The sequence below is a fragment of the Crocodylus siamensis genome, chromosome 10, assembly GCF_052110815.1.
Source record: "Crocodylus siamensis isolate JL-2025a chromosome 10, ASM5211081v1, whole genome shotgun sequence".
NCBI lineage: Eukaryota > Metazoa > Chordata > Crocodylia > Crocodylidae > Crocodylus > Crocodylus siamensis.
In genome coordinates, this window is record NC_143404.1 from 17,307,448 (window position 1) to 17,334,164 (window position 26,717).

At 41.1% G+C, this 26,717-nt stretch overlaps 1 protein-coding gene across 1 annotated transcript in view; it reads right to left on the reverse strand.

Annotated features, from left to right (window-relative positions):
- Nucleotides 1–7,157: 7,157 nt before the first annotated feature.
- The window catches only part of CPEB4 (cytoplasmic polyadenylation element binding protein 4), a 70,095-nt gene continuing 50,535 nt past the window's right edge, over nt 7,158–26,717 (reverse strand). The window contains exons 4-8 of the mRNA XM_090064677.1: nt 17,951–18,040; nt 17,167–17,285; nt 16,101–16,215; nt 15,670–15,851; nt 7,158–11,596 (exon numbers count right to left, since the gene is read on the reverse strand). Coding sequence (XP_089920803.1) covers nt 11,369–11,596; nt 15,670–15,851; nt 16,101–16,215; nt 17,167–17,285; nt 17,951–18,040 — 734 coding nt within the window. The 3' untranslated portion in view covers nt 7,158–11,368. The remainder of the gene's footprint in view (nt 11,597–15,669; nt 15,852–16,100; nt 16,216–17,166; nt 17,286–17,950; nt 18,041–26,717) is intronic.

Below are 26,717 nucleotides of genomic sequence, written 5' to 3' on the forward strand. Positions count from 1 at the left end.
TATGAGTCAACATCCATGCAAGCTCCAGCCTTTGTCCTTCTGCCCATACTGGACTCCGCATAGCAAGATGTTGGCAACAATTTTTGAACCAGCTGCTTCACTGTGCTCCTGCACCATCTTAAGGCTGGAAGCTTCATTGCCAAGCTGAAGAAGGGTCAGAGTAGTGACTCAGTTGCATATACAAAAGCTAAAGTTTAGGCTCACAACTACTTTTTGTATGTAATATATGTGTTGTAGAGGGAATGGCAGTCTTCATTCCATTTCTGAACTCAGGCCATGGTCTTCATCAAATATTAATTTCCAGCACTGGATGAATATTTTATTAACCCATGCAATATAAAGACATTTTGATCTAGCCCAGTGGTTTTTAGTCTGTGGTCCATGGAGACCTGGGGGTCCACAGACGATGTCTAAAGTATCCACAAAAGATGACTATAACCAAAAATATGTGAATACCCACACTTACAGTTCAAAGGGGTTCGCACCTCCATTTGAAACTTGCAAGGAGTCTGCGTGTCCATTCAATGTTTTTAGGCGGTCCGCAAATGAAAAAAATTGAAAACAACTCATTTAGCCTATCAGTATATTATAAGGCTTTCTTCCTTTGCTTTTGAGAAAATGATACCACATGAGGTAGCTGCTCATTCTGTAGATGGTCATTTAGAACCAGCATCTGCATTTCACTGGTGCTACAAATGTCAGGGTAAGATCAGATCTGATGCCTGCATCCAGTTTGCTCCTTTCTGGGTCATTAACTTTGTAGTCCAAAAAGTGAATCTGTTATTTAGGGATTTTCTAAGTTCATGTATTTGAGCTTTAAGTCAATTCTATTAAACCTATCCTCCTTGGATTATCTTTTAAAATATCACCTTGGAAATATTTTTGGCGGTGGAAGCAAAGGTGGAGGTGGCCACTATAGTAGCCACCCCAAATAAACTGTGCCAAAGAAGAGGAAGTAGTCAGAAGAAATGTTATTGCATGCATGCCGGGTGATTTATCTGCAATCCCTTCTTCTGATAAGAAATTTCATTCTCTTGTTTAAAAGTCTGCCATTTTCCTGAGAGGTTTCTTTGCAAATTTAGCAGACTTGGACAAAGTACCTACATGATTCAATATAGCTATGGGACAAAAAATGAAGTAATATTGAATAAGCAATTTCACCAGCTTGCTAACTTTAAAGTGCTTAACTCTGAAAATAGTCCTGTAACAGGGACTGGTGTGTGAAAAGCATGCTATTTGTAAAAACAGCTACAATCAAACTTCATTAATTACTGGTACACCCCCAACAATCAGCACATATGATAACATACCAGTAGCTCCTTACCGCTCCCAAAAGATTTACCAGTAAATCTTTGCAAAGTCACCATAGCTAGCCATTTTGCTAGGACTTGGTTGACTTACAAAATATGCTGGAAGTCATTTACTAGCGTAACTAGGATGCACTGTGAATAAAATAAAGACCATGGCTGATCAGTAAATCAAAGTGATGCACTATCCTTTGTTTAATTGTGTTTATTTAGTTACATGCTCATTTGCAAAATTCCATAATTCACTGTAGGTTTCCTAGCCAATAGCATACTTAACAAGGTTCTGCTGCAGAGCAAAATATTGTATATATTATACACAGACACCCATAGCCAACTCTGCCATTTTACTATCCCAGTATTCATATTCTTTTATCTGAAAGGCTACAAGAGAACCTTACAAACCAGACCTAAAGGAAATTATACCTCCACCACTTATTTAATGCATTTGCCCACTAAGTGATGACCTACATAAAGGTACTAAACAGATGGTAAATAACCACAGGCATATTTGATATATAAAAGCTTGAATTTCCCCAGAACCTTTGTGCATCTCTCCCAGTGTTAGCAGGCCCAGAATGAACACTGAAATTCAGCCCTCACCTTGCAATGAGTATGACACACCATGAAGTATTCTATATTTAGGTAGAAAGCAAGGTGTACCAACTACAGGTAATACTACAGGGGAATTTTGATGGACAAAATGGATTACTAAAACTGAAGATGGTGGAAGATCAGACTTAGCAGACCTATTGAGCGAAAGCGCTGTGATCTAGAAGACAGGATACAAGACTGACAGCCAGGACTTGGGTTCAGTTCCCAGTTTTGCCATTGATTGTGTACCCTTGACCAGTCTTGTAGTAGTAGTTCTCTTAGTCTCAAAGCAGAGCTAATGAGATCTTCCCTTGGCTGTTTTAGATTTGTGGCTGTGGAGGGTGGTGAGTTTTATTACTTTTCCTCTTGACAGTGTAACACACCCGTGCAAAAGGATACTACCATAACTTCCTAACACCTAGCTGGGGGCTGTGAGTAGACTCAAACAGGGAATCGCTACATTTATCAGGACCCTTGCATCCAATCACCAAAAACCTGACTTTTCAGAACCTTTGAGATATGACATGATAACAGCCCAGACTATGGGTGAAGGCTAATATAAAATAAAGGTCTGCATCATCAATACAGTTGACTGCGTACAAGAGACATATACTCCACCTACTCGTGAGACTAAGATTTCCTAGTATCTTTCCAAATCTACACAGTCACATTTTTCAGGAGACAGCGATGCTGCCAAAAGAGAGGAGCTTCTGTCTCAAGGGAACTCTGCAAAGAAAATTAAAGCAGTTGCCATTGTGTCCCCTCATCAACTTTTCTGAAAAACCAACCTTTGAACAACCTTTCTTACCAGTGCTTGAGAGCTAAGGCGATTCCACCAATGTGTACAGAGCAGCTGCCCTGCTGAAGCCAAGCCAGCAGTTACTTTAATGTAGTTTACGATAGAACTGATCCTAACAATACCATCTGAGTTATTTGACTATAAATATACTAATGGGCATTTTATGCCCGAATTCAGAAAAGCAGTTAAGAGCATACGTGTCCATCTATACACAGGACACTATTTAAGCACCTGCTTAGAAGTTAAGTCCTATTCTGAATGTGGGCTTTAATGTTCTTACATACACCACCAGATGCAACTATTACAAAGCACACTGATCTTTGGTCTATCACTCAGCAGTGCACTGGGGTGGAGGTTTAGACTGAGTATGTAGTTTAAATTAAAACTTGACCAGAGTTGATGGAGACTTAAAAATAAAAAATAAAATATATTTTGAAATGCATCACAGTGTGCATGAACTAATACCCTCTAAAGAGATTCCAAAACTACATCCCAGATAAAGTGATATGCAGCAGTATCTATTCTGCCCTATACACAGATTCAGTATTCTTCCTCAACCTAGCAGGGGAAAGCCATCAGATCCACTTCATTGCATGAATTCACTATCAAAAATACCAAATGACAAGTCTACAATTTCTTTATATAGAGTTCTTTATATGGAATTCTAATTGAAAAAACCACAGCAACAAAATTCATACAATTCTAATGTAAAAGGAGGGTGTGTGCGGTGGGAGGGGGAGAATGCACGTCTGAAAAGGCAGCAACAATGAAAAGCATTTATTTTAGAGACTGCATAGAAAATGTGTGCTAGGAACTGGATGGCCCTGGGAGCTGGTAATAAGACATGGAGACTTTCAGCCCCAGGTATTGGTTCAAGTCTGAGTTCAGATTGGTGTGACCAAAGCAGTTATTCTCCAATATCTGTTTAATGGTCCATGTGAAGTGAGCTGATAGTTTCAATCCATTTCCAAAGGGAGAAAGAACCCATTGACAAAACTGCCACAACCACCAGTCCCTTATTAACAGCCCCAGCAAAAGGGCCATGATTTGAAGTCTGAAATGTCCTTGATAATTGCCGTAGAAAAAAAAAATGAGGAACACTGTTCCTACACCCAGGCATGACCCGTGTTATTGTGTGTGCTGTGCGCTTAGGCTCTTAGAGGACTTCAGGCTTGGTGTAGCTGATCAGTATCTTTCATGATCATTAAAAATTAAGGGAAAAAACATCCAGTGCATGCGCACATCACTGATACAGCTACAGAGCTCACTACAATTTTAACCCCTTTTGTTTAATCTCTGGTGCTGGTTCACAGACACGTAGGCCTGCAGGATTCTGGGGGGAGTCTCTGTTGACATTTGCCACGAAACCGGCAAGGGGAGGACAATATTGTCAGCAATTCCACAGACAAAGTGAGTGCTGTGGGTCTCACCTATTTAAAAATATCCATTAGAAAGAAAACTAGCTATTTAGAACTTGGAAAACATCTACAAGCCCTAGACAGAAGCAAGCAACTTGTAGTGTTGGTATCACAGACACAGGTTATATTAGATAGGATTAACAGGTGTTTAGCATTTCAGTAAGAATCCAGCACCACCTCAGCAGGGATTTAAGATTGAATTTATTTAAACAACCAATTCAATCTTTTTTCAAATTAAATTTATCTGACTGAAAAGACAGCTGCATGTATATTCTCACCCCAGAGGCTGTTTTTCATACTGACAGACTGAATCAGCTTATTTTACAGAGGAAGAGATGTCAGTGTTTTTCCTCTCATCTATCCTTGCCGAGGCTCTTATTTGTCTTTGATTTCCTGTAGGCAAGCAATGTGCCTTTGGACTGGCCTGAGCCAGCTCTCCTAGCACTGAATAAATATCAGCCGAAGAGTCACAACATACATTTGCTGGATAGTTTCAACTAAGCAATCAAATCTGGAAGCAGAGAAAAACTCTTTAAAATACAGGATTTAATCTAAAGCTGTATTAAACAGGTTTTGCACCTTCAATCCAAAATGAATCTCTCCCAACTATCAGCTCAGGGAGTTAAAGTGGTACCCAACAGAAAACTCAGGCAATTCATTACTTATGCAGTCTACAAACAGCCTCTGCAGAAGGAAATATTTCACGATTGGTGTGCTGAGGAAATACTGGAGTTCTATTCATTGCTAACTTTTAGCATCTGCTCATGCTATTTCATTTCTAATAGCTTCAGGACAGAATCAGCCCTAGAAGTATGTTGGACATATCTTCTTTCCTAAAAAGTTCCTTCTGAGCAAGTCAGTCAGGAAATAGCAAAAAAAAAATCTATTCCATGTAGCAGGTGGTATAACCCTTTTGCAAGTAATTTTACCTCACCATACCACAGTTGCTTATTGCTCCTAATGCCTTCATACCTCAGGTGTGTCACGAGGGAGAATTCACAGCATAAAATATTTCACGATGCTCAAACGGAAGGCATTAGAGGGACAAAAGTATGTAATATCACAACTAAAATACCCATCCCAATACTAAAACAATTAACGTTTCCATTTGCATTCTAATAAATACCTTTTGGTTTAAGGCAATTAGGACTTCCTAAGGATCAGGTAGCAATTAGTTAGGAAGGAATACCATTGATACGGCATCAGAAGAGAACAAAATCCCACCTGCGGCAGCTACGTTTGCAGTCCAGAAACACATTAACAAATAAGTAAATAAAAATAGCAGTAGCTGATAATGCAACTTCTCTACAAACACCTGCTTTCTAAAAGATCATTACCTCTTCAAAACAGGTGTCAAAAATGTATTAGACTGGCATAAGCCAACACACCCCTAATTCACAATACCAACAGAAGGAAAGCCAAATCACATGTTGAAAAATGGTGAATGCTGTCTAGCACTGATTAGCTGGCACAAAATGCAGTGATGAAGAATTCATTACTAATGAGACAGATATGCACATTTCTATATCAACTGTGCTTCTGACCCAATTAGCTTGCTGACAGTTTTTTTTTTTTTAAATATCTGTTTTCAGAGACTGGGGGATAATTTAATGAGTTAAAGGATTCTTGGTGTTAGGACTAATAGTGAACATCGGTTAGCACACAATATTGTGCAAAAGAATTAACTTGTACTTTCCATTGTAAGAATATTCTCTATTTTGGGGAGTTCAATTTCTCATGAAATACACCTGTATTTCAGTGCATTTTTGACCAGCAAAACATCAACTTCCTTACTGGCCAATTCGGTTTCTCTAAAGTTGAGATATTCTTGTCAAGACACAAGTGCTTAAGTAGTTTGGGGAAATCCTGGGTGCCATGGAGACATTATTCTGAATCCTTTGTGCCTAGGCCTCCTCTAAATAGTCCCTGAAGGGTAAAAACAGAAGCAGCTAAAATTTAGACAGAAATTTAAGTGTCAAAAAAACCTCTATCTTATGGCTTATGACCTATCTAAGAATTGTTTCTTTAAAAAGGGAAGCTCAGTACAACACAGAAATAATGGGACTATTAGATGAAAATTAAAACTAATCGATCGAGCAGTGTCAGAAGCAGTTCTGAGCCACTGGAGATGCAGAGCCTCAATTATAAACCATCGCGTAGACTATGTCCAAAAAAATCTAGTTCCTCTAGGAACTACAAACCATACTTGTGAGACCCATGAGAAAAAAAAACCTGCAAGAGCCCTTGGATACTGCCCAGATTTGACCAAGTTGTTTTTGACGTGGTCTGCACAATGATTTCTAATTGAGACTCTGCATTGCTAGTGGCTCAGAACAGCTTCCAACATATTGCTCGATAGATTCATTCTAATTTTCATCTAACATTTCCATTATTTCTGCATTGTACCGAACTTCCTTCCCTTTGCCAGTTAATTAGTAAAAGAAGAGCAAATGGAAGCCGTGACTGAACATTTGGCGGCTGTACTTTGCAGCCTTCAGCACAGCAAATAGGCCATATATAAAAATAGATAGCAATGGTGCTGAATCTGCAGAAGGGTCACTCCAAAGCTATACGACACTCCACCCAGCAATATCAATCTTCCATAAGCACCAAATTCACAAGATATATAGTTAGCATGTACCTCTTCCCAAGGGTGACACGTGGACTACAAACAGTGGAAGACTGTTCTTCTCATAGCTTGCTGTTAGTGGGCAGCCTGACTCAACAGAGCTAAGTTCTTATCAAGCAACACCCCACCACCCATTTCTGGGTTTGAAATTACCATACTGAGTACTCAGCTCACTTCCATTTTGTTTCAGTCCCTACAGCACTTGGTATCTTCCAGGATCAATCTCCAAGTGAAGAGAAATTTTGACTTGAGCAGGCACTACAAAATCTGGCCTAGAGAATTTAAAGCACACTGTCTATGGCCAGACACTTGCAGGATACTTCACTGGGTCACACTGAAGGATAAACAGGCTTCAACCACTAAGAGCAACTACTGCTGCTTTGTGTTGTACAATAAATAGGTTAAGAAGGAAACTGAGTTAAAAGTTTTATTCATTCAACATCTCACATTACAAATATTTAAAAATTATATGCATACTGGTATAAATAGTCATTTGCAAACTATTTAATAACATTAATTTTCCACTAGCACTTCAACAAATGAACTCTTTAAAAAAAGTAACTTGTGTTATATAACTTAGAGTAGAACATACAAAAATATGAACTTAAACGTGAAAATGACTTTAATAAAAAATGAATTACCCTTATTTAAAATGCTATAATAAATACTACAACCTCCCCATACACAGTAAAAACTATATGGAAATTCAGCCAAGTAGTACAATTAACTGACATACTTAAATAACTTTTCCTTCTGATAATATGAGCAATACATTGGGGGAAAACATATTAGGGATTAGTAAAAACTAGACACCCACTTGCTAAAAGTTTCACTTCCAAAAAATATAACAAAAAATCTGATGAAAATTATAAAAACTAATTATACTTTAAAATTTAAAAATATAAAAAATAAAACAGTTGAATACAATATTGTCCCAATTCTTACAATGCTATCACAGTAGCTTTAAAATAAGATAATAAAATAAAGCAAATGACCAAAACCTCTTTTATTCCATTTTTTAAAAATAATCTCAAATTTACATTAGTAGAAAGATTGATTTCTGATTCTTTTCTTTAGAAACACCAGCAAGAAAGAGGATTTACTAGAACAGTAGAAAATGACATTTTTAAATGTCTGCAATTAAAAACAAAGAATTACACTGCAAAGATCTTCCAGAAGTCTGAAATAAGTATTGCACATAACTTGAAGTTAACTTGCCACAATTCATCACATTCAAGTTTTAAATCACCTTTTAACAGAAGGTTTCAACTCTTCAAAAAACAAAAAAGGGGTGAATTATCAAGTCTTTCCAACAGCATCCTTATAAAACGTTAAATTCACTCACTGCAAGTTTTAAATTTGCATTCTGCAGAGGTCTGTGTATGGAGAAGTATATACTATACCAAAAAGCACGGGGCAGTGGGGTTCCTTTACATATAAAATAATCAGAAACACTTTATTTTACATTGCAAAAATAACCATGTAATTACTCTGTAACTACATTGTAAATACATGGCCAGTGCCATGCTAGTAAGATAAAACTACATGCTTATTAACCCCTTTGCAAATTGAAGTGATACCCTAAGATTTGTAAACTAATTACATGTTAATTATTTTTGGAGTGACATGGTAACTCCAACTACAAATCCCATGTAATAGGAAAGACATGAAATCACTATTTAAGTACAGAGTAATGTATATAATTGTTTATGCCCTGTAAATTGAAGTGTAACCAAATAATCTGTAAACACGCTTGTCACACAATCACAAGTGAATATTAGTAGAATAACAATTTCTTACATTAGTCATGCATATTAACATTACATGCCTGCTACCTAGCAGGGTCTCTCTTACTTTTTTAAATATAATTTAAAAGAGCAGACATTTCTGCATCAAACATCTAACATCAATTTGTTATTAATATTAAAAATGGCTAAACATTCACCAAAAACGTCTGCATTTGTGTATAATTTTTAAAAACTTATTAAGAAGCGGTAGACAATTCTGATGTTTCTTTACTTTTAAATTCCTACACTATGTTGATGCGTTTAATTTGAGGGTCTAAAGACAAACAGTGTCATTTGTCACTTTCATGCTTTTTTCTTTAATTCTCAACTTTACATATACTATCTCTTAAATTATATGTACACCAAATATCTGGTGCTGGGCTAAGATGTTTAAGCAACATGCTTTCTTTTCTCTGCAGATTCTAAAATAGCATTGCCAGTGCACAACATCCATAATTCAAAATGTATGCAGAGCACTGAAATGTATAAAAAGCAGAATATAAGAAAATAAAATTTATTAAAATTATTTATATTAAAAAATGAAGTATATGAAGATCTCTCAGTAATAAAAGTACAAAAAGCTACTCTTTGCAATATGAAAAATTGAGGTATTGCATAAAGAGATATCCCGTCAGTGAAAAGTGTGCCTAAAAATGCTCACTGTTGGAAAAACAAGATATACAAAAGTAGTGCATAACAAATATACATTATGTGCATGACAAAATAAGTTAGCTACAAAAACACTGTACCGAAATTCAGCAGGTCATGTACAAAGGGAAAATTATTATTCAAAGCTAGTTCTCAAACAGTGTTATTTCTTGTAATGGTAACCCATCTCACCTGTTTACTGGGTAGGATCGGCACAATAGCACACCCCAAGCCACCTACAAGCATTAAAAAAATTAAAGGAACATTCCAACTATAATTATGTACTTCAGAGAAAAAAAAAGTCCCTGACAATCTACACAATAGCACTCTCCATTTGTGTTACTGTTGTCAATATTTTCAGGGATTTTGTTAAAAGCAGCTCCCAGTTCTAGACTTTCCTAGCAGACAGCAAATGTCTCCATTTTGACCTTTGGAACTTGATAAGGTATTGTTCATTAAAGCCTGTAATCAAAATAAAAACAGCTTCTCATAAAGATAATCTGGGGGAGGGGAGTTCACAGAGCAGATGTTTTCCACAGCAGTGCTGAGGCAAGTCTTTGGTTTGAGAGCATCTAGGATGGTACCATGCCAGTCAGTCAGTTCAGAAGATTGCCACTGAATTAGTCTTATTTTGCCCTCTGCTACACACACAAAAAATTTAGAAAGCTGACTGGGGCATTAGTTAAAATTCACTTTTTCAGAACTACTCTCCTTCAAGAGACTATTTCAGACTAAACCCCTGCCCCAACCCTCAGCATTCAGTTAACATGTACTGTGTTAATGCACCTCTAGGTAGAAGTGATTTACAATAAAGCATGCATTAACTCTGCAATGTTGGCACTTCAATTACTGTGATTCTTTTTTCCCCATACTAAGTTCTGAAGAAGAAAGCACTTGGTTAGGATTCTCTCTAGAGGAAGAATAAAAGACACGTACACCTTTGCACCTCTGTAGTTTTACACCTCTACTTCTTCAGCAAACAGTGTAAATCAGACTTGGAGACGAGTGATGCTTTCTATATTACAGCTAAATTAGAGGATATTAAAACTGACTTTACATCCAAGATGGAAACCAATTAGCAGCCAATTTTAGTTCGTGAGACATACTGGAATACCAGAACTTAGATAAAATCAGTGATATCCTTGAGGTATCTTTAGGTTTTTTTATTTTATTTTTAATGTCAAAATGGAGAGCAAAGGCTGACCCCTGATGAATGTTAGTAGATTAGGATATAGAGTTATATATAACCATCAAAAATAAATTCTATATATCTGTCCTTCAGGAGAGGATATGCCAGTTTACTAGTTGTCATTAAGCTAGCTTTGGTAGGATTTCTAGGGCTGTAACCAGACAATTGAGTTCTCTGTTTTAAGAAAAAATAAATAAGTGCACTCCCCCCTCCCCCCAACTCCAAAGAAGCTTTACCCAACTTACATTCGGGAATTTTTAAAATGCAGTAGTTTTGATGAAAAATAGAAGCTCTGCCTATCTGATTACTAATCTGGATGTGGTTGGAAGTCGGAGGCACGGTGAGATATATACTGTGCTAACAATTTAGCCTCAAAACCCCTAACAGATAAAAATAATCATTGTTATAATGCTGCTTCAACTTTGCTCATGCATTTTTGTTGCTTTAAACATGCTCTTTCCTGTTAATAGGTAATTGCTAACTTTTTCCATCGCTGTTAAGATTTCAAATTAAAAAACAAGAGGCAAAAAACAGGCTCACTGGGAGGGGTGGGGAAGAAAAGTGTCAGAATAGTCTGATAGTGTTATTGTTGCATGGTTATTTTAATAAAAGTATTCTTATGTTCTTTATTAACAATAATTTAATTAAAAACCAAAATACTCTATTGTTTCATTTCTCTTATCTTATTTTTCTCTCCTCTAAGAAAAGGTTGCATGAAGTAAGGGTCCTCTTGATGCCAAAGACAAGAGGCTGTAACTTCCTTGCAACACATTATCAATATGAAAAGGAGTACCCAATACAGTTTTCAATTACAAGATTCTACAAAATACCTATATTATAGGTCATTCTTTCATTATACTATTGTTAAATTACAGACCACTAGAAAAGGACATGCTATCTTGAATAAGAGGGGGGGCAGGGATGGGGAGGAGGGGCACAATCAGGATAACAGAAGAGTGCACTTATTTTGAGGCCTGCATATGAGCACTGCAGTAATCATTTAGTTCCAGCGGAATGAAATATGTCTTGGGCGATCTCCTCCCTCCTTCACCAGGGGCTTGTGGAATTCCCTGCCAGCGCGTGAATGGATAGCAGCCCAGCAATATTCACAGTAATACTGCAGACAGGTAACATTAGCACAGAAAAATGGAGCAAATTTTCCACCGCAACGGGCCCCCTGACATTCATCACACAGCTGATCATCCAAGACATATGGCTTAACTTCCACCTGCAGCCAGAAAACAAGAAGAAAGTTTATAATACTTGACGACCGTATGGGTGACATGCTCACTTTAGGTTATTTAATATTTGCATTATGGTACGGCTGTGAGGCCTGCTCAGGATTCAGTGGTGTTAAGCACTGTATACCCACACAATGAGAGGCAGTCTTCTCCTTCCATATTATATTTGCTTGTTGGCATTAAAGACTCTCAGAAAAAAAAGGTGCAGATGCTTTAGGCTGAAAGAACAACCCCACTTCATATATTTATGGAGGGAAGAAGCTAACTGCTATAACTTGGTGCTGGACAGGCATTTCACAGAGTCTAAATGAACTCCTGATTCTGGTTCACAACATGTGTGTACAGAGATTAATATCCTGGAGAACGCTGGGCTTTATTTAAATCGAGCTCACACTCAAAAAGCGTTACCGAATACCTTGTCAGTGAGCAACATGAACCGGTTCCACAGCACTGAAATTGCAGCTTGAGGTTGCAAATGTCTACAAATTTCAGTATGAATAACTCTTTTTTTTTTAATTTCAATTTCATTCACAGCCTTTACCAAGTTGGTAAGGGTAGTGCATTTCCTCCTCCTCTGGGCCTTAAATTTAGTGTGCTCAGTACACACACAAGTTATCTGGCCAACACCAAGGGAGAGGACTAAAATAGGTTCAATTCCAATTACACACCTGATACTACACAAGAGCACCGAGATGCAAACCAGCCTAATGCACATCACTAGCTGGCCCTACAAACAAGCTAGAAAGCAACTAAATCTTCCACAGCAAGGGAATCCTCAGCTAGGAAATAGTCTTCAGCTACTTTAGAACCATCTCATCTGGCTCGGAAATAATCCCAGACTATGCCCCGTGATATAGGGGAAGGAAGAGGAGAGGTGAGAGCATCCAGCATTCTTGGAAACTTACCTAGTAATGACCCACTGGAACCTACCAGCTGCATGTGTCAGAGCTGCTCATAGCACTGGTTCTCAACCTTTTTAGATTTGTTAGACTTTCTGGAAAATGCCAGCTCTTAGTTTTTACTTGGTTTTTGACTATGGAAAAATTTGACAGCAAATGGTCTATTGCAAAGAACTTGGAAAGACCGTAACATGCCAGGATGATTTTAACACTATGAATTCCCGTTAAAAAGAATCTCTGAGTTTATCTTGTGAATCAAGTTTGCACACTTAACAGTGCTAATGCTGCATGGCACCCTTGAAAGGTCTCAAGCTGGGAGGTGCAAATGCAGCATGAGAAAGTATATCCACTCTAGCTGTAATCTTGCTAGCTCAGGTACCAAAAGCAGCAAAGCTGTGAGAGCACAGGCTTCAGCATAGGCTGCACTGGCATGCCGAAAACTAGTGGCCCTGAACTCAGTTGCTGAAATCTTTTCCATAGCAGCTCCACTGTCCAACTGCTAACTTAAAACTAGCTTAGTTCTGCCTGTATGTGGTGAAATCACACTTCCCAACCACAGTGCAGAGCTGCTCAGCTACCTACATTTTGCTGGGGAGTAAGAGAGAGAGGAAGGAAGAGGAAGGAAAAGGGTGGGCAAAGGTGACAAGGGACTTCAACCCCCTCAGAGCAGCCCATGATTGTGAAGGCACTAAGTACCTGACATGCTTTTTTGTTTCTCCCTCCGCTTGGACTATGCAATATAAAACTACAGCTTGCCAGAATTCCCCTTTGCAGTGGAGGTTCCTGTTCTAGTTATACTTCCCCGTCTCCTCCAGTACCTGTTTAACTGATTGTTTCCTTAACTAACATTTCCTACTATCTGTGGTAAGCCTAGCATCTCCAACATTATCCCATTACCTATGTTTTGCTGGCTTAGCAATGGCCTTTTCTCACCTCTTCTCTCTCGGGAATGGAATGTCAATTGGTTCAAACCCCAAACATGTCAAAAATCGCTGTGTCCTTAACTTGGAGCAGTAGGACTTAAACAGCGCAAACACCATCATAAGCACAAGTAAGCAACCAAGTGACAGAGTGTTAGCTTGACCTCTGAACAATGGAAAGGAAGGAAATCAAGAATTAAAATTCTGTTCCTAACATCCTTCATATCAGCCAGACTGATGACCTGACTCCCCTGACCAGACAAAAAAGGCAAAGAATACCCTTAAGATCAATTCTCATTCCTCCCACCACATTTTCAAAAGTCAGCTTCTGGCTCTTTGGTCAGCTGTCTTCCATGTAACTCTAAATGGAATCAGCTTTTTAGCTGGTTACACTTAGGCAAGATTCTCGGTGGTGACTGGCTTTCACCAAATGCAGCTGAGAGTAGGAGCCACAAACATGCTGTTTTGTCCCTTTTCATATGGCATTGTCATATGTAGGCCCTATCACCTATGCAATTTAAACAGTATTGCTGGCTTCTGTGGGCCAGCAACCCAAATATGGGCTAGCAACCAGGGGTCATGGCCATATATAAATGTCAGTGCAGGCTATGTCACTTCCCTGATGTTGCTACTCATGCTAACCAGCCATCAATCCATAATTCAGTGAATCCAAATGCAGAATGGAACTAGCCTAAATTACAGCAAACACCCAAAACCTATTTTGGGTGGCTCGCTTTCTGTTGCTGGGTGCTGCAGCCCCATTATAGGCACAACTCTTAAACCAGCTGCTTTAGAAAGGTGCCCTAGAAAGAAGCACATGGCATCATTGTTGGAGGTCTCCCAGAGCATACAGTATTAGAAACTGGTACAACCTGTAGGGCATCTGGCTTTTTGTATTTCATAGTTAATTCATCACATACACTAAACAGAAACCGCTTGGCATTGTCTTCTCCTGCTCAGCATCAAACGAAGACTCACCCAGTGGGAACCACAGCATCTGGAGCCCTTTTTCCACCACTCTGCTCTTCTATAGTGGACAGAGACCAGGGCAGGGCAAAGGGTAAATGTTTGAAAGTATCCAACATTAAAAAAAAAAAAGAAAGCAAATCCTATGGCAGCCTGTGGCTTCCTTTCTCCCAGCCAAAGACATGTAGGGAACCTTGCTCCATTCCAGGGAAGGTGTGAGCATACTATGAACATAATCAAGACTGGATATCCAGAGGAATACAAGTTTTGATACAATTACCAGAGAAGAACAGCAGAGTTCCTTCTTGCATTTCTTTTTAATGCTACAACAATAGGGGGAAGGAGACAGAGATGGTTGTGCAATCCTTGCTCAAGCTATCAAGCACTTCAGTGACCAACCCCACTGACTTCAATGGGACTATTCATATACATGGCTGCTTATGCAAGCAGAGGTTACACAACTGGACCCCAAACGATTTGTTCAGAGCCACAAAGAGAGCCCATATCAGAGCCAGGACTGGAACAAAGGCATTCCCAATACCTGGCACCATGCTCCAAGCTTAAACTACAAAGCCTTTGAAGTCAGAGTGGAAGCTCCAGTCTGCCATCTAGCAGTAGTGAAGGGCTGAGGTGATGCAGTTTTTTTTCCCTAAGAGAAATATAAAATGAAGCTAACCAACAATTATAGCAGGAAGAACTTGAGATCACAGCACTAACTGGAGGGAGAGACCTGAAAACTTAAGTCAACACGGCAGAACACTAATACCTTATGGTGGGAAGGGTGACTGCAAAGTTATATGCCTAGCAGAAAATTTGCAAAGTGCTCCTATGATGCTGTTCTGGGAGTATGCAATACGGTACACATTAACAGAGAGGATCAGATTCTGCCTGCTTTTGCATAGACACATAGCAGAGAAGGAGAACGTAAAAACATTTTCTTCCTGAATAGCTGCCTTATTCTGTGTCTCTGCACCAGATCAGCCTTGATGTAAAGCACTTCATTTTTCCAAAGGGATATAGCAGCTGGCATGCTCCCTTAACATGCCAGGGAGGTAATCCAAATGCTTGCTTGAACTTCCAATGATCCTTGAGCTGCGGCTCTGCATTGGTGCTTATTCATATTTTGAGCTATACTTAAATAGCAAAATCTTGCCCTCGACATGCAGTGAGTGATGTCACATTTACAGTATTCAGTGACATTTATAAGGAAAAACATTTGTAAAGGCACCAAAAAACAAGAAAAAAAGAAAAACCAAGCACTTGCTTGGCACTTACCCGTTTATCTATCTCTCCATGCTGCAACTGAACAAAGCGGGCACTGATAGCAGCTATGTAACTTTGTTGATTAGAAAATGCAACCCGCCCAGCTCCTTTGGGGTACTTCAGCTCAGGATCTGTGTCAATTCCAGCATAGCACACACCTCCATACAGCCGGTCCATTATCATCGCAAGTTCCACTAGACCAGAAAGTAAACACAGACCATTGTATGGATTTTGAATTTTCTAAATCCCTTTTAAGCCTTACTAAGCAATAAATACACACATTGATTTGTACTTATGACTTCAGCTCCGCTTACAGTCATATAATGTCAGGAACAATTTAAATTTCCTCATAACATCAGGGTTTCCCCCTATCCCAGCTGTCCAAATGATATTACAGCATAAAAAACATCAGCATACCGAAAGGTGTAATACAAGCAACTCACCTGCTCTCAAGGGCCGAGGAACACCACCAACGAAAATGGTTTTTCGTGGGTCCAGAGGCTGCGAACCATCCATCACGAAGTCGCTATCGCTAAGATTCCAAGGCCGGATCTGAACCTACAGGCAGAAAGCTTTCATTTTTTTCTCCATTCCTAATTCAGACTGAGGTTAGCATTTTAGCAGTAGCAACAGTTACAACGTACCCCCTTAAGGATAAACTTAAACAGATTCAAAGTTGTTGTGCCGACTCCACTTGCAAACTGTACAAGCGCCACCAATTAGAAGTCAATATTAATAAGCTCTATTAACATGACCCATGCAGATCGGCTCTTTCTACTTGCTTGTTATTTAACTAGTATTATAACCAAAGATGCTTCCTGCTATGGCACTATATTATCAAAACTCATCTGTACTCTGCTAACTTCAGAGATGCACACGCAGCCAGGCCACTGGTGGTGTTTTCATACAGTCAACCGTCAGCATCAGGCTAGTCACTATCTCAACAAAACAGATTCTAATGGCGCAGTTTATTTACAAAGCAAAACTAGTTGTGGTGTTTGCCAAACAGCCTGATGTGAAGCACACAAATGGGAGTCTATTTACTTCAGTACGTTTTGAACTGGGCTCACAATTGCTGTAGTACAAGTATTTAACTCATTATCTAATAGCCCTTTTTCCAACGTTAGTTTTTTCTCTATAGAGAAATGTATTTTGAGAAATGCTTTGTATTCCACAGTGCGTAAATAATCTTAAAATATCTGATTATAAACATGCTGTGCACACTGCATCACTGCAGCTGAAATCTAGCAAATATTTTCCAAACAAAGGCTTGTGACAGATTACAAAACCCCCGATGAAAATACAAGGCATATGACTTATAAGGTGTTGCAGGTAAATGAAAGAATTTAGAAATGCCTGTCTACTAAACTGATCTTCCTTTGAGGACTCTCTTTACAAATACAATCAAAGCAAGTATGTCTGAAGCCTGCAAATACACATGCCAGCTGAAGTACACAATTGATAGTTTTCTTATACATCAGCTTTTGTAGCAGTGAAAATTCTACCTACTGGCTTGTCTTTGATAGTGGGGCTGGAGACACAAAGATAGAGTTTTCCATCCTCTTCAATACATGCATCAATCAGAGCCTGTACAGAGCTTTCATCTTGAAACAGCAAGAATGCATAGCCTTGGGAGCAGATAAAACACAGGACTTAAAACTGGGTTTCTCAGAAATTTAATTTTCAACTGGTTTTGGATCTTTCATGTAATTACTGAACCCCTGGCATGCTGACCCCAAATGGCAGGGACAAAATAAGGAGTAAACAATAAGACCCCAACAACCTTCCCTCCATCTCCACTAAGGCCAGAAGAAAAGTAGCATTGCTATGAATGAAGCATCTGCAAGTACAGTTGTGAATGAGGCCCAGTTCCTCCCCTGGCTACTGTGGGGAATCACACAGCCTCTTGAACAGGGCTGAACATGTGCAAAATGGCAAGGATAAAAAAGCCATACTGGGGCAGACTAAAGGAGAGAGGAATGAGAAAAAGCGCCATACTGAGGCAGACTAAAGGAGAGAGGAATGAGATGAAGGCAGGACTGAAGTCAAACACAGGAAACGAAGTAAAAATAGCTGAACAATCACAGAGAACGTGCTCCGCAGCCTACCACCTTACAACACCCAGGAAGATACAGAGGGAATTTAAAGGTTTTTCTCCACATTAGAGATGGGGGCAGTTCACAAAAAGATCTATTAAAAAATGTATACGTCACATCCTCAAATGGACAACTGGGACCACTAATACTGCAGTGGTCCTTAGGATAGTGCTTATGACACCAAAATCATGACTTACCTTTAGGAGGAAAATAGGATTTGCTTTCTGCCTTGTGAGGCCAGTCCACAATCAAAGGACCAAAGCGACGAAAACTAGCAGTGATCTCATCTGAAGGATGGAGAGAGAAAGAAACAAACACAAATGAAATAAAGAAGAATCCACTAAGCCTAAATCCCTGCAATATAACCAAATATTTTGCAGCCTGAAGTGGTTTAAGCAGTGATAACAATGTTTACAGGAGGAAGGGGGAAAACTTTTGACTCATCAGAACATACCTTAGACAAAAAGGCTGTTCAAAGATCGCGGGTTTGTCTCTATTAATGGTTACAAATCAAAGATTACAGCTGAGTCCCAAGAATGAAATCAGTGAATCTAAACAGTTACCATAACCTTGCTTCAGGCATTCTCCCACATAAAGAGTGCAGAGCCCATGAATTGCTGACCAGCTGCTGAGCAGTCACCTCTGCCAATCTGCCTTGCAACCGCTAAAGGTCTGGAGAACAGGGGAAGAGTCACAGGACTGTCATGCCTATTCACAGCACATGCTTGGGCCACATATGGACACATTATCTGAGCTTGACCTCAGACTAACTTATAGGAAAGCCTGCAGAACAGTTATGTAATAAATGCATCAGAGCAGGCAGGCAGCATGCTACTGCAAAACATAGCAATAGCTGCATCTATTATTTCAGATCTTCCTTCCATTACAAAATTTTGCTAAACATTTTACATTTTCTGGAGCTTGTGACAGTGACAGTCTTCTGCTAATTACAGCACTGACCTTTGAGCCTGGGCAATTTTTCTAACTTCTGGTAACAACAAGAAACACTTGCAGGAAAAACTCTCAACAAGAATAAAATGTCCTAATCCTGAAGTGGGATTGTTGGTTGTAGCTGCATTGGTCTAAGGATATAGGCAGACAAGATTCCCTAATCCTGAAGTGGTTTCTTTAGAAGTCTGTGCAATTTTGAGTAGCAAACTTCAACCACCTTGACACTGCACTGCCCAATCCTAAATCAATGTTATCTCAGATTTGGGGCACAGAGCCTTTTCCCCACATTAAAATCAAATTATTTTTGTCAGGAATTACTGCATAACCTCTCAGATTCCCCCACTGTCCCAACTCCTTCCTTCAGGGGCACTGGCATGAACTTGCCTGACAACTCAACTGTCAATATCACCATAAAAAACAATGGTCCTTTCAAGAGAGAGTATCAGCAACCGTGGATGACAGTCCTTGCACTGCAGGGTTCATTTTTAGTACTCAATTTTGAGTATTTTCCATATACACCTTAAACTCATTCTTAAAAGTCTGTGAAGATGTCACTAGTTTTGTCCTCCCTGAAAGCTGTCCTACATTTAACTGATCTCTACTGGGATGGAGACTGTACTCAGAATTGTAGCCCGCCCCTCTGTATTGGCAGTTTCTCTGTATTCTATGCTTTTCTGAATCAGGGTCAGGAGAACCTTAAAATTTTTCAGTGGGGAGACGGATATGAATGACATGGAATGCAATTCTTATTTGAGTTGGCAGGCATGTGCATTCAGCAGAAAAGATCTTGAGGGAACTGAATTAAAAAAATTAAGTCTTCCTGCATTAATTTAACCAAAAGACCCCCTACTGCGGTAACTAGGTCCCCACACAAGCTGAACTGTTCACATGCTCATCAACTCTTGGAACATCAAAAAAGAATCACTTAAAAAATCTATTAGACTATGGAGTAGTACATTCCCCATAAACGTTCTATTCAAAATGTCATGTTCCATTTGACCCTTTAAATGCTAAAAGCATAAGCCATAGAATCATAAAATCATAGAAATTAAGGGCTGAAAGGGACCTCAAAAGATAATTGAGTTCAACCCCCTTGCTCTGGTCAGGAATACTGCTGAGACCAAATGATCCCAGCAAGGTGTGCGTCCAGTCTTCTCTTGAAGACATCCAAGGCTGGGGACTGCACCACCTCCTTGGGAAATTTATTCCAGATTCTGGTCACCCTTACCATACAGAAGTTGTTCCTTACATCCAACCTGAAATCATCCCCTAACAGTTTAAGGCCATTGCTCCGTGTCCTCCCCTGGGGCACCCTAGTGAGCAGTTTTTCTCCCAGCTCCCAACATTCACCCCTTACATACTTTATATATGACCACCAAGTCACCCCTCAGTCTTCTCTTCCCCAGCCTGAACAGTCCCAGATCCCTTAGTCTTTCCTCACAGCCTTGTCCTCCAAGCCCTTAATAATTCTTGTGACCCTTCCCTGGACCCTTTCAAGATTCTCCACATCTTCTATGAAGTGCAGCACCCAGAACTGGACACAGTACTTCAGCTGGGGTCCGACCAACACAGAATAGAGAGGAAGTTTCACTTCCTTAGCCCTGCTCACAATGCATCAGCTAATGCATACCAGTATGCTTTTAGCTTTGACGACTACAACATCGCACTGTCAGCTCATGTTCAACCATAACCCCAAGGTCCCTTTCAGCCATTGTGCTGGCCAGGACACCGTCTCCTAATCTATATTCATGTTGCTTGTTACTTCTCCCCAGATGAAGCACTGTACACTTACTAAACACTTATCCTTACTAAACTGCTTCTGGTTCCGCTCCACCCACCTTTCCAGCTTCTCTGGATCCTCATGTATCTGCATCCTATTCCCCAACGTGACTGCTTTTCTTAGTATCCCCACAACTTAGTATCGTCCACAAACGGGCCAGCATGCTTTCCATCGTTGATAAAGGCGTTGAACAGCATGGGGCCAAGAACCAAACCCTACAGGAAACCACTGGCCACCTCCTGCCAGGATGATACAGACCCACATCCACTATAGGACCCATGGTAAAAGCAGCCCTTCTTTTGACAGGATATCAGGTTGTCATATCACAGTAGCTTACAATTCAATGTACTCTAACTTCTTTCACCAAAGCAAAAAAATTAAAAAATAGTGGATATTAAAACAACATTCTGGTCAGGAGAAAGCCACAGAATATGAATTTTCTAGATTGCAGTTGTCATAGATCTTTAGCTACAGCCCCTGCTACCTCCATATCACAAAACACAGAAGTCTGTGGTCAGAGGAACTCTGCCAGAGCTGCACACTTTGTAGGTGGGTTTTTTAATTGAACACTCCAGTGTTTTCCCCTTCGCAACATGCATGGTGGATCCACTACACATTCTTGGCTCCTCAAACATATATACCTCTGTATTGATTCTTAAACACTGCCAAAAGAAGCCACAGTGACACTTTATATGAGGAGTTGAACGAAGAACCAGAAGCTGCTAGGGCTTTAACAAACCTAATAAAATTACTGATAATGTAACAAGAACATAAGAACTGTCATTTACTGTGTCAGACCATAGGTCCAACTTGCCCAGTATCCTATTACACAGTGGCAGAGAGTGGATGCTGAAAGAGAGAGTGAACTGGGCATGACCACGGGGGGTTTTTTCCCCCCCACTGTTCCTCCCTCATTTGCAGCCTCCAGCATTTAAGGTCTAGAAATTCTAGTTCAGAGGCTGTATCCCTAACTCTTGTGCTCAATTACTACTGATGCTCTTTTCCTCCACGAATCTGTCCTACTCTTTTCAGTCTGGCTGTCAGCTTCCACCACATCTGGTGGCAATGAGTTCTATATTTTAATGAACAGCAGAAACTTCTTATGCCTAAAGAAGAGTGACTGCACCTGAAAGCTTGCTAAGAACTTTTTTCCACCTACTCAGTTAGTCTAATAAAAGATATCACATTAAAATGTCGGCTTGTTTGAGTGGATGACACACTGGGTGAAAAAGAACTTCCTTTTGTTAGTTTTAAACTTACTACCTACCAGTTTCATTTCTGACACCTAGTTCTTATATTGTGAGAGATGATAAATAATCAATCCCTATTAACTTTCTCTTCACCACTTAGTATTTTGCAAACCCTTATCATACTCCCCTCAAGCATCGTTTCTAAGCTGAACAGGCCTAGCTTCTTTAGGTTTCATCTCATATGAAAGTCCCTCCATACTAATCATTCTTTTTGCTCTTCTCTGTACCATCTCTAGCTCTTCTATGTCCTTTTTGACATGTAGGGACCAGAAATGGGCACAGAATTCAAGGGGTGGACACAGTATGATTTATAAAGGGGTATGATGATACTTCCAGTTTTGTTTACAATTCTCTTAATAATCCCTGGCATTTGCTTTGCCTTTTTGATGGCAGCTGCACGCTGAGCTTAGGTTTTCAGTAAAACTGTCCACAGTGATTCCAAGATCTCTTGCCAGTGTGGTAACAGCTAGGGTAGTTCCCATTATAGTGTAGGTAAAGTTTGGGTTATTTTTGTGAAGTGATGCACCGGCGCACTTACCCACATTAAATTTCATCTGCCATTTAGCTTCCAATTTGCTCAACCATGCCAGATCCTTCGCAGTACCTCACAGTCTGCCTCAGTCTTTACTAGGCCTGAGCAAAGCGGCTAGTATTTGCTTCGGATACGGCCGATTCAGGGGCGATTCAATTTGGAGATTCAACTCAGTGTCCTGAATCAATTCAGGACAGTGATTCAGTAGAGCCCCTCACACAGCATGAAGAAGTGGGGTGCAACAGGGATTGCACCCCTTCCCGCTTAGCAGGAGCTGGTGAGTTAAGCGTTTTGGTTTTGTTTTTTTAAAGAGTTGGAGGGTCAGGGGGTGCTCAGTGGGGCTGGGGGACCAGGCAGGAGATGGGTCCTGGCAGGGGTCCCCCCATGGTCGCCTTCCCCCTCCTTCAACCATACCCCCCACACACACTTACCGACACAAAGTCTGGGTCCAGCTCCCTGCAGCGGTGCATGGGGACTGCCCAAATCTCCGAAGCTCTCTGAATCGATTCGGAGAGGTTCGAATTGATTTGGACCTTTTTACTGGTCTCCTGATTCGATTCAGATTTGGAGATTCAGCCGCCGAATCGGGCTGAACCTCCTCTAAATCTAACTGGCACCTGAAGCTTCGCATGGCCCTAGTCTTTACCATTTTGACTAATTCCGTCATCTGCAAAAGTGGGCACCTTGCAAGTCTACCCTCATTTCCAGATCATTTATAAATAGGTTAAAACAGCACTGGTCCCGACACGGATCCTTAGGGGACTCCGCTGTTTACTTCGTTCCATCCTGAAACCTGACCATTTACACTCACTCTTTGATTTCTATCGTTAAAACAATTTCTAATCTACAAGAGGACATTCTCTGTAATCCTATAACTACCTAAAGGGGGACCATGTCAAAGACTTTTTGAAAGTCCAGATATACTGTGTCAACTGGATCATCTCGGTCCACCTCCTCACTGCCACACTCAGAGAACTTAAGTAGGTTGGTGAGATGTGATTTCCCTTTGACAAAGCCATGTGATTCTTCCTGAGCAAGTCACATTCATCCATGTGCTGAACACAGTTTTATTATGATGATTATTATTGTTGTTGTTGTTGTTTCTAGCCATTTTGCAGGAACTGAAATTAAGCAAACTGGCCTGCAGTTCCCCATGTCCCCTCTAGAACCTTTTTTAAATATTGGAGTCACATTGGCAACTCTCCAATCCTCTGGTACCAATGTTGGTTGTAGTTACACTATAGTTAAGAGGTTGGCATTTTCCAATTTAAGCTCCTTCAGAACACTAGGGTGAATGGTCTTCAGGTTCTGGTGATTTTCTACTGTTTAGTTTATCGGTTTCTTCTACAACCTCATCTACTGAAACCTCAGTTCGGGTCAGCTCCACTGGCTTGTCCTTAGTGAGGAGTGGATCTGGTGACAGAATTTACCTGATAACTTCCACAGCAAAACCAGATGCAAAAAATTAATGTAGTTTCTCAGCAATGGCCCTATCATCCTTTAGCATCCCGTTTACACCCTGATCATCCAAAGGCCCAAATGACTTCCTGGCAGGTTTTCAGCTCCTCAAATTCTTTCATAGCTTGTCTTATTACAGTTTTACATTTGATTTGCCAGAGTTTAGGCTTTTTATTTTCCTCATTAGGATGCGATTTCCACTTTTTGAAAAAAAATCTGTTTTTCTACTTATTGTCGCTTCAACTTTGCCATTAAATCATGCTGGTTTTCTTTTGGTCCACTTTTCTTTCTTTTTTTTTTTTGGATTTGCAGCATACATTTTTTCTGTGCCTCCAATATGGTTTTCTTAAGCAGTTCCCATGCTGCTCACATGTTCTTAGGGGCCCCTTTTACCGTATAACTAGCAGTCTCATTTTGGTATAATCTCCTTTTTTAAAATGAAAAAGTATTGTGCTAGATTTTCTTGTCGTTTCCCCTCTTACGTGGATGTCAAACCCAAATGTATTGTGGTCACTACTATACAGCATCTCAGTAACACTTATCCTTTGCATCAAATCCTGTGCACTACTTAGGACTAGGTCAAGAATGGCCTTTCTTTTGTAGATTCCAGGATTAATTACTCCAGGAAGCAGTCTTTTATAACTTCAAGAAATGTGGTCTCAGTCTATTTGTGGATAGTTGGAAGACACCCATTATTGCTGCGTTTTCTGCTGTCTCAGCCTCTCTCACCTCCCTTAGTATTTCTAGTTCACTGCTACTGTCCTGGTCTGGGGTCAACAGTCAAACCCAAGGGCTAGGGACAGAAGTTACACATAAACTGGTTTAAGTGATCAGAAACTGGTTTAAAACTGCAACAGAATGTAAGTTCAGGGCACATAAACCAGCTTCATAATGGCCAAAGCCAGTATGAGATAAACCTAGCTGAATGTAGTGTCAGACTTAACTGATTGAGGTCAAACACATTAATGAAACTTCAAACCATGAAGGGGTTTGGGACAAAGTTAAACCACAGCCCCCTCCAACATCCCAACATGCTCTGCAACCCTGGGCTGTGTTGTGCTCTCTGCTCCAGAAGAGCAGGGTTGGCCCTGGACCTCTGCTCCTTAGCCAGAGCAGGGAAGGGGCTGTGGGCAGGGAAGAGGATTATTCCCCCGGTACACAGCAGTCCCTGCTAGGCTGTTCTCCGCTCCCTGCTCCTGTGGTAGGGACACGGCCAGCCCCGACAGCAGCGTGAAGCAAATAAAGACAGGGGTTTAATCCCCCCTCTGTCCCCCATCAGTGGCACGGACTGTGTCAGGGCTCCCCCACTTGCTGCTACAGGGATACCAGCTCACATGGCTCCCTGAGGCAAAGGGGGCAGGGTGGGATTTATTCCCACCTCCATCCCCCTCTGCCCCCACAGGACCACAGCCTCCACCCATCAGTCCCTGCACAGGATAAACGGTGGAATAACCCCCCTCCCTGCTTTCTTCGCCTAAGGGAGTCATGCCAGCCGGCCTCTGGCCACTCTCCTGCCCCTGCCACTGGAGCAGCAAGAGGGGTAAGCACCCTGACAGGGCAGCAGCCCCTGTGATAGTGTCCCAGGAGCACAAGCCTCTTCCTGGAGGGAGTGCTGCACTGTGGGTGGAAGTGAGGTGGACAGAGCAGCTGCAGACTGCATGGGGCGAGTGGTGGTAGAGTGATAGGGATCTATGGCCACTCCCCCTCCAAGCCCTGGTGCTGCCACTTGCCCCAAGCAGTCTGCGGCAGCTCTGCTCAGATCCATGTCAGTGGGACAGGGAGCGGGGAATTAAACCCCCTCCCTGGCCAGTTCACTTGAGGCTACTGCTGGGACGGGTCATGCCACCCACCGCTCCAGCAGTGTGGGAGTGGGGGAGAAAGAGAACTGCCTGACAGGGGCTGCTCTGCCCCAGCTGGACCGACCCCAGCTAAGGTCCCAGGGAGAGAGAAAGGGTGGAAATAAACCCCCTCCCTGCCCCCTTCACCTCTGGGGGCCATGCTTGCCAGTGCCCAGCTACATCCCTACGGCAGCAAGGGGGGACCCTGGCACAGGCTGGTACACCCCAGCCAGGCAGATCCCAGCCGGGGTCTGTGCCACAGGGACAGGGGGCAGAGATGGGTATTAAACCCCCTGTCTCCATTTGCTTCATGCTGCTGCGGGGGCTGGTCATGCCCCTGTCGCTGAAGCCATGAGCACAGAAACAGGAAATGCCTGGCAGGGACTGCTTCGCCCTTGTCCCTCCAGGCACCCCTGGGCTGGGGTCCATGCAGGCCAGGGTGGGGGTTTAAACCCCTCCCCAATCATACTCAGGCCTGCCCAGGCCCGCCCCTCCCAGCATAGCTTCATTGCAGCCCAGGGCTTCCTCTAGCACCCCCTGGGTTCTGGCCTGAGCCACTGCAGGCATGTCAAAAATGAATGTCTATTTACATGCAAATTTGTTCAATCTATGCAGATTAGACTAACCTGCAAAGATTGAATCAATCCAGGCTCTGTCTTTTTTGAATGCGTGTCCCTAGCCAAGATGTACTACTTTTATTTTCTTTTTTTTATTCCTACTCTAAACTTCTGATTCCTGTCCAAAGTTTTAACGTGTTCTGAGGCAAAGGCAGGACTTTATCCCTTACTTCTGCCTTCTCACCTACTTCAAGTTCTGTCTTAAATGCGAGCAATATACAATTGAACAGTGTTCAAATACTAAAGTGTGGATGTTATCAAAGCTCACAGGGCTGCAAGACACTCAAGCAGCACAGTTCAGTGTGAAATGTTATACAGCTCAAGTGGGGGGAAAGCAGCTTTAAAACAGCTTTGTGAAAAGAAACTTTTGAAAGAGTAGGTTTTTACACATGCAATATCATCATGAGGCAGAGGGAAAACAAAAGAAACTGTTAAATTCCTCAAAGAGTAAACAGTAAATATTATCCATCTGATCTCTACTTTGCACCTAGATTCTCATCTAATGAAGGGATGACAGGCAAGATACTGCATCTATCGG